A 9,180-nucleotide genomic window follows, 5' to 3' on the forward strand; every position below is an offset into this window, starting at 1 on the left:
TCCACACCTTCAGAAAGCACCAGGTCTGAGGTCCAGCAGTGTTTTTATATAAAGCATGTGCATGTACAAAATAAGAATTAGGAGAAATTCATTAGTAAAATATTGTATCAAAATCTTTAGCAAATTAGAGATTGAGGTTAGATAAATTGGACATGAGTAAATAAGGCACTGTGCCCCCATTTAAATATCATCATATATCATATAAAAACGGAGTACTGCATAGAAAAGTTTTAAAAACTGCCTGTCCAAGACAAAACTACATGTATTGGCACCATAGATAATATTCATGATATGGCTCCCTGCTTCTATTCTAATTAGGTTAATGTTTTCTGTTTTTATGAATCCTGAAACCTTTAAATCTATGATTATTAATATATAGATTATTGATAACATCTACATATTATCATGTTTCAAAATGTGCCATTATGTACAGGAAACCTCCACCTCTGAACGGAAGGGACGTTTTTTAATTTGATGTTTATAGAGATGAGAAGTGAGAATCTGTTCATCCATGAACCAGCTCATTAATGCAAGTATGACTTACAGCGCCGGGCGGCCCTACACTCTCACTACGCACGTTGCGTAGGGCTCCGCAAATTACGCAAGGAGCTCGCCTCCTCCTCGTGTCAAAGCGGTTGTCAATGTTTTTAACTTTGATGAGAGGAAAAAGCGGAACTATACGTCCGGTCACGAAAAGAGAAAAGACACACTATGTGATTGAAAGGCAGGAACAGCAGTTAGATGAACCTAACAGTAAATAACAGCAGGCTAACGTTAGGTGCTAGCTTACGTTGCACCTGTCTGTCTGCACAATGCGTCTGTTTGTCTCTTACCTGCCACTTCCAGGTCTGTTCTGTGACTTTGTGTCTCACAAACCTGAAATACAACTAGTCATTACTTTTAACAAACACCGACGGTTTTGATCAAACTGCAGCCCCGAAAAGAAATCAGCGTCTCAGCGTGAACACGCGTCCATGTGCGCGTGCAGCAGAAGAAACTGGTGCGACAGTGATTTCAAAGTCTCTCAGTCAATGTTTACTTACAACTCTGGACTAATAAAAGATGAAAAGCAATGGAGTGACATTGATCATTTATTATTTTGTGAATAATATATTTATTATTGCATACAGGGCAATATGGACGCATGTCTCTCAGTAAATAATAACCATCATGTATTCAGCCAAGCCACAGCAGAAATTATATTCTATATTTGAAAATGTGTAAAAGGAAATCAGGGGGAGCCAGTTTGAATGGATCTGATGCAGTTAATCAAATGAATAATACATCTGCAGCTATCGCCAACAGGCTAATGTTTACATTGTAAAGCCAAAGCTAACTGTATAATTTTATGAAGAGTGAACTATTTTCCAGGCAGCAGACCGGAACCTCAGGGTTATATTTCATTATTTTCTACAATTTCCTTTTTATGTTAATGTTAATATTCCCATATCTCAAGATAGTAAAGAAAATATTCTTTAATTTTCTTTTTTCTTACAGATTTTAAGTTCGAGCCCTCGTTACATTCTGTTCATCCACCTGGTGATAAATGACATGTCACAGCTGGCCCTGTCCACTCTTCTCCACGTCATCAGCTACACCCTGTATTCTATCAGCGTACCTTTCTGCCTCATCCTGCTGATCATCACCGTCCTCACCACCCTCAACACCCCACTAAACCTGGCTGGAATGGCAGTCGAGTGCTACATCGCCATCTGCATCCCCCTCCGTCACAGCCTGATCTGCACTGTCAAAAAAACCTACATCCTGATTGGTTTGATCTGGGCTGTCAGTGCACTTTCTATCCTACCAGACCTCTTCATCCTCCTGGCCACAGAGCCTCTGCACTTCTTTCACTCCAGAGTGTTTTGTGCGAGAGATTACATATTCAGAAGCGCCTACAGTCTGAAGAAGAGGGAAGCGTCACACATTGTTTGTCTTGTCTTGGTTTGGCTCATACTCTTTTACACTTACTTTAGGATTCTGTTTGCAGCCAAGGGAGCAACTGCAGACTTTAAAAAAGCCAGAAACACTATTGTCCTCCATGGTTTTCAGTTGCTGTTGTGCATGCTTACTTATGTGAGACCCATGTTTGAACAAGGTCTACTCTACTTATTGCCCAAACAACACTTGTCCATACACTTTGCCTGTTACGTCATTGTCCAGATCCTGCCTAGGTTCGTCAGCCCCATCGTTTACGGACTGCGAGACCAGACCTTCAGGAGATATGTGAGAAGGTTCCTGCTTTGTAAAGTGAGCACAAGCAGCCACCCAGAAAATGTCACCAAGCCGAACATCACGTCTTCTATGAGACAGCAGTGATAGTTGCTCAGTGTCCAAACATCTGCAGAGCAAACTGCAAAACTCTGCAAAAACAATGTAACATCATAATTTGTGTTTTAAATTATTGTGGTTTTGTCTTTATTTTTTGTTTATGTAGCAGCAGCAACAATAGCATTTAACATATAAAACCACTATGACTGATACAAATATATTCCAATAAAAACTACAGCTCAAAAATTTTCAGGTTTCATCTCAAAAAACTTTTGTTAAAAACCTGAATTCCAATTAGGGTTGCAAAATGTATCTGTGGTCAATAAATGGGAAAATAATTTTATTGTTCCAAAACTGGAATTTTAGCCAATAAATACAGTTTATTCAGAAAGTGTTCAGACCCCTTCAATGTTTTCACATTCTGTTATGTTGAAGCCTCATGCAAAAATAAAAAGAATTATTAATTTTCCGCCCATCAATCTCCACTCAATAGCCCATAACTAGAAAGTGGAAGTTTTAGCAAATTTATCAAAATGGAAAAACTGAAATATCAAATTTCAGTGTTTCCTCTAGGATTTTTTTCAGCAGTGGGGGGCATGCTCTCCGGGTGGCGGGGGGGTCGGTGGGGGCAGGCATACACAAATTACCAAATGAGCAGTTGACAGCAGATTTTACTTTCAAAACCTATTTATTGGCTGGCCAGTTGAAAATGGCTTTTATCGCTACCATTGAACTTTTACAATATATATCTCAGCCATATACAATGTCAAGAAAAATAAATAGCTTTGGTTTGTGAAAAATAAATGTTACTTCAACTCTAACCAGTTGAAAATGTAAAAAGTAAAAAATAAATAAAGCAATAACATAAAATAAATAAAAATAATAAATAAACATATAAAGATCAGCTAGATGAGGCTGTAGTCAGTGGCAAAGTTTGCACCCAGGCTCATCTCTCTCTCCTGCACCTTCACCCAGCTCTCCCGCTGCTCTGCTCTCCTCCACTTTGTTTAACAACTCCTCCCTGTCTAATGTTACTTGTCTAATAAGATTACATTAAAAGTGTGAGTAACGTAACGCTAACAGCGTTAAATAGTTTACATTCACATCACATCTGATTACAAGTGTGAACATTAAACTACTATTTTTTACCTAACCATCATCCTTTACGAGTCAGTAAAAGGCTTATGATGCTACCTGACTAGCGTCCTCTTCATCTGTTGTCTTTCTCTTCTTAGAGAAGTATCTGAACAAGCTCATCTGAAAATGCAGTCAGCAGTTAAAACATAATGACGTGTAGATATTAGCTTAATGCTATCAATTAGTTTACCCAAGTTAGCGTCACTGAGTTGGCTAATAAGTCTACCTTTTCTCCGGTAACTCGCTGCCTTATTCCTCACAACTACACTTCTCTGACTCTCACCTGGTGCCTGACGTGACGTCACTTTCAAGGCCGCGCTCTCGCGAGTAATTAACTCCAATAGGATCCTCCAACCACCCCACTCTCCCCCTAGATGTTCTATACCTTGATGAGTCCACCTGTGGTCAATTCAGCTGATTGGAGATGATTTGGAAAGGTATACACCTTTCTATATAAAAGGTGTCACAGCTGACAATGCCTATCAGGGCAAAGACCAAGGTCTCCAATCAAGGTTATGAAACATCTCAAAGATGATCATGAGAAGTGGGAGGCACCTGAGCTAAATTTGAATGCACTGTACACATGATAATGCAGAGCCAGGGAACTTTTGTTGCATGTCCTATCCCTCTCTCTCTGCCCTTATTTTATATTATATATTTATATTTTATTTTACGATGCACCCAACACTACTTGGTAAGATTGAACTTGACTGAAATAACAAATAAAATTTTTTTTTTTTTTTTTTTTTAAATCATACAAAAGTCACATCACAGAATAAAAACAATGATCTGGTCTTACTATGATCATAACACCACCAACTATTATCATCATCATCATCATGTTTTTCTTTCCTCTGGTAAACACTGAGGAGGATGATGGGAAGAAAATCAATTAGGTCGTGTTTCAGTGTTTATAAATGCGGATCTGACAAGCTGTTTGCTCTGAGTGTCCGACCTGGACTCAGGTAGGTGGAACAGTACAGGGGTGGTTGTGAGGCAGATTAATTAAACTCTTTAATATGCAACTCTTTGCTAAGAAATATTACACTGAGTTTGTTCATATGTTGGTACTTACTGTGTCCACATATTTACATTTTAAATTAAATTGTTTATTTAACCGCTGCACTCTTTGCATTAATAGATGCTCTTACATTTGGAAGAATAAACAGGTAATGTAATATTTTGCCTGATAATGACCCTATATTTAAGATAAAGCTCAGTTTTTTAATGTCACTTTTCTACAGCAGGTTTTACAGACTGTGTAACATTATGATTAATTTTATCATTTGTGATTCACTGGACAAATACTGATTCAAGTACTGCACAATAATGTTTTCGCAGCTGACTGGTCTTTGCAAAAGTTAGATTAGCTTTATAATGTAGCACAAGAAATAAATAATGCTTATTATTATGTACACATTTGAAAAGCATTATGTACTTGCCTTTGTTAATGTTAATGAAGTAATGAACACTAATACATGTTTTAACATTATATGAGTGGATGTTCATGAGAGAAAAAAAAATCTGTCTGACGGTGAAAAAGGGGAATCATGGTGTGAGATTTACAACACCTGAGCAACGTTTTTAGGAAATGTTTTGATGTGTATTTAACACTCAAAGGGTTTTACTCTAGTGTCAGGTTTCCAAATTGCCTGAATAATAATAGTTAAATCAGATTTACAGCAGTGTGGCTGTAGAACTGGATTATTGTTATTTTACTGGAAAATCCTTTATTTTCTCAAATATGTGATTTTCAAACAAAAACTAACATGTGAAACTAAAATATCTGTTTGCTTTTGTGGTCAAACTAGCGTATGTGCATCATAAAGATGCAGATAAAAGTGAGTTTACCAATACTTTGACTGTAAATAGATTTATCAGACTGATTATTTTATGCAGTTTTATGGTAATTTCTTTACATATTTGTCAATTTGTTTCTTCTGTTTTGTATACTCTTTTTTCAGGTATCAGTAAAACATGAGCTCATCAGTGGGTCCAGGAGGCAATATGACTTTTCCTCATCAGGTTTGGTGAAGCAACTGTACATACAACATATCAATGAACAAACTGTTGATTATGATTTATACTGTTGCATTGCTAACCGTGATGCCAAAATCTGTTTCTATGTCACTGTATTGAGAGATTTAATTCCTAAAGACTAAAGCAAGAAAATGCAGTTAAAGGTAAATTTGTCACCTTGATTTTTCTTGATTATGTCCAAATCTAAAATGAATAAGTGATTTTATTTTTGATGAACAATGAAAACAAAACATATAATCTCTAAATTTTATTTCTCTAACACTGAATCAGTGTTATAGAATACCCACCTATTCAAATATCAGTCCTCACACAGAACTCATTGTGTCCTGGCAAAGATTACTGTCATGTATGTTCAATCTCTTGATTCACAAATTAATTTACTGCAAGTATATTTTCAAACAAACACCTTCACAAATGAATAATTAATAAAGGTGTTTGCTTGGAAATATACTTGCAGTTTTATGTTGCTGAAAATTAACTACAATATTTTCTTTCCCTGACTGTGATCAGCTCATGTTCGTGAACAGTTGATCTGTTACTTTAAGATCTCAGTACTTAAATTCTGGTGTTAGCTGGTAAAATATCCGGAATAATCATGAAAAGGCAAAAGAAATTGTTCTTTATTTTGATGTGATCTCAAAACTGACTGGTTTCTGTTTCTTTATCTCTGGCTCCCTCTGTTGCTGGATCAGCTCACATTCATCAGAGACACCTTCACCACAGCATTTGTGAAGAACCTGATAGTGGCTCTGGTCTGGCTCACCCTCACTTACATCAATGGCACCTTGGTTGCCACTTTTTTCAGACACCAGGTATATGTGTATATATATATATATATATATATATATATATATATTTATATACACACACACAACACACACATTATCTTTTTGACTAACACATCCCTGGACTACAAAAGTGGGATCACAATATTCTGGCACTTCCCAGACAGACAGATAGAAGATTATTATTTTTTCCATTAATCGATTATTAAATCAATGTATTAAATATCTGAAAAAAAATGAAAAATGCCCACTGCAATTTCCCGGAGCCCAAAGTGATCAGTCTTCAGATCGCTTGTCAAAGGTCAAAGTTTGTGACTATGGGTTCTTTGTCTTAGCCTTTGGTAATGTTTGATTGATTGTTTTCACGTTTTATTGCCTCTCTTCACTCATCAGATCCTTTTGCATAAAGTTTTTCTTTTTTTTTAATTTATGCTGCTCTACTTTTTTTATTCAGCTCAGGCTCTCTGGCCTTTGCTTTCATTTTTCTGTGAAGCACTTAATAACTTTGTTAAGAAAAGTGCTATATAAATAAGGTTATAGTTACTATTATTATTATGTCTGATCAAAACTGAATTCAGGTACAAATGGTATAAGGTATATGGTTTTTCTTAACTGACCCACACCTTTAACCGATCACTGAAATTGTTGATAAGTAATCATTAATGAACTAATTTGTAAAATTTTTTAGGCTTTTCAAAAACTGTTCAGACATAAACAATCAACTTGGACTCTGTGGACTGAAAATTTTGATCTGCATTGATTATCGTTTTTTTTTATCTTTTTACATATTGTTTGAACAGTGGCAGATTAACTGTAAATTAAACAATCATTAGTTGCAGTGTGTTTGTTTCATTACATTTGTCCATTGTGTTTTATACTTCACAAGATGTTGACACTCCCCTCATGAACTGTTGCTGTGAACTAACCAACTACATCAATGTACATTTCACCGCCCCCCTCTTCCTTTTTCTTCCTCCAGACCTTTTATGAAGACCCTCGTTACATCCTCTTCATCCACATGGTGATAAATGACGCCATCCAGCTGACCGTCACCATCACACTTTTTATCCTCAGCTACATCTTCTACAAGATTAACGTCTCTTTCTGCTGCTTCTTTATCCTGGTGGCGGTCTTCACCACCAGAAACACCCCGGTTAACTTAGCAGGCATGGCCATCGAGCGCTACATTGCTATTTGCGAACCTTTCCGCCACTCCCAAATCTGCACTGTGAGAAGAACCTACATGGTCATCGGGCTGATTTGGTTTATATGTGTGGCCCCAGATATCACAGATCTATTTGTGACGCTGGCGACTGAGTCCCTGAGCTTTTTTCACGGGTCGGTGTTCTGCTTGCGCCAGAATGTGTTCAAAGACCCGATCCTTGCATACAAGAGACAAGCCTTTGATATCATCTACTTCTCCTGCGTGTTTCTGACCCTAATCTTCACCTACTTGAGAATCATGTTTGCAGCCAGGGCCATCTCCACAGAGAAGACGTCAGCACAGAGAGCCAGGAACACCATCCTGCTCCACGGTGTCCAGCTGGCCATGTGCCTGCTCTCCTACATCTCCCCCAGTGTGGAGCTGGTTCTACATCTCATCTTTCCAGGACGAATCCTAGAAATCAGATTTGCAAACTACCTGATCGTCTACATCCTGCCCCGCTTTCTGAGCCCAATCATCTACGGTGTTAGAGACAAAAAGTTCAGGAAGTACTTCAAGATGTACCTTCTGAGCAACAGCTGCAGGGACAAACTGCAGAGAGTGGCCCCCCAGCACAACAAATAACTATTTCTATAGCAAGAGGGTGTGAATAGAAATATTAGGATTAAATGTATTTAATCTATTTTATATGTACTTACTGATACAATAAAGAAAAAGCTATTCTAAAAGATTCTGTCTTGTCAGCTCTAAACATGAGTCAACACAGAAGATCATCACAATTCTTTTAACTGAGGTAGAAATGTAATGATGGTTTAGGGTGTAGTGACTGAAACTCTACAGCAGCGACCAGAGAAATGATCAAGCCTTCCTGGGGAACACAGACAACACTAATCGGCCATATTCCATTCCTTATCCATAAAGAAGGACAGAAGATATTTCACACATACAATTCGTTATCGAGGAGAGTCGAGTGTGGAAACAATCTGCCACAATCAGAGCAAGGCAGCGCCCACAGGAAGCTACATCACAAACAGACAGAAGCGCCACCTGGTGGTGCAAATTGTTTTCTGAGTTCTACAATACACATCCATCATTTCCTACATTGCTGGTTTGAATACGGTACCGTTCATTCACAAAATTAATAATGGCAATTACTGAACTTTCAACTCAACAATCACATGACACTAATATGTCATTTACATGTTTAGGCAGTGTGATTCTGACCACAGATGACTTTACCCAAAAAGATAAACATTTGATCCTGTTGCCTCTGATGTTTAAGGGCTTTGTTTTGGAAAAACAGACAATATCACATCATTTTCTAGTTTTAGTGCCAATTCATTCACAGTAGCTTATGTGTACAATTCATGTTGGTGGCAGAATAAAGAGTCTGAGATACTATTATATTTTTTACCATGCAGATCAGTCTGCTTTACCATTGGCTTTAAAATCAACTGCTGAAAACAGACACAATAACAAACTCCCTTTACATGAGACGTACACACACTGGTACAATAGTGAGTTATACTAAGTTGCCTGTTCCAGATTAGGTTGCTGTTTGGCTAATAGGGTTAATATTTTCTGGTCTGGTTTGTCTTCCTTTTAACATCCTGCACCTTCCCAGCTGTTCGGCAGTGTTTGATTTTAGATCTGAACAACATCTCAGCCGAACTCAACGTTTTCAAAACTTTCTTTACAACCCAGCAACGTCAGATTTCTGTAAATGTCACAATACGATAATGTTTTGAATCATAAATACAGCTTTCACTTGATGAATTGTTG

At 37.5% G+C, this 9,180-nt stretch overlaps 2 protein-coding genes across 2 annotated transcripts; both read left to right on the top strand.

Moving 5' to 3' along the window:
• The first annotated feature begins 1,500 nt into the window (after positions 1-1,500).
• On the top strand, positions 1,501-2,319 carry LOC111644272 (odorant receptor 131-2-like). The gene has a single exon (XM_023393071.2). It carries the CDS (start codon positions 1,552-1,554, stop codon positions 2,317-2,319), a length of 768 nt encoding a protein of 255 aa, XP_023248839.2. The 5' UTR covers positions 1,501-1,551.
• Positions 2,320-7,053: 4,734 nt separating this feature from the next.
• LOC111644294 (odorant receptor 131-2-like) lies at positions 7,054-8,044 on the top strand. The gene has a single exon (XM_023393099.2). The coding sequence runs from the start codon at positions 7,171-7,173 to the stop codon at positions 8,020-8,022; it is 852 nt and encodes a 283-aa protein (XP_023248867.2). The 5' UTR covers positions 7,054-7,170; the 3' UTR covers positions 8,023-8,044.
• The last annotated feature ends 1,136 nt before the right edge of the window (positions 8,045-9,180 follow it).

Source organism: Seriola lalandi, unplaced genomic scaffold (assembly GCF_002814215.2).
Source record: "Seriola lalandi dorsalis isolate HSWRI2012SDOR001 ecotype SW California unplaced genomic scaffold, Sedor1 jcf7180002054928, whole genome shotgun sequence".
NCBI classification, from domain to species: Eukaryota; Metazoa; Chordata; class Actinopteri; order Carangiformes; family Carangidae; genus Seriola; species Seriola lalandi.

Coding starts and splice junctions, on each gene's coding strand:
- LOC111644294 (XM_023393099.2), top strand. CDS start 7,171: ATGTACATTTCACCGCCCCCCTCTTCCTTTTTCTTCCTCCAGACCTTT.
- LOC111644272 (XM_023393071.2), top strand. CDS start 1,552: ATGTCACAGCTGGCCCTGTCCACTCTTCTCCACGTCATCAGCTACACC.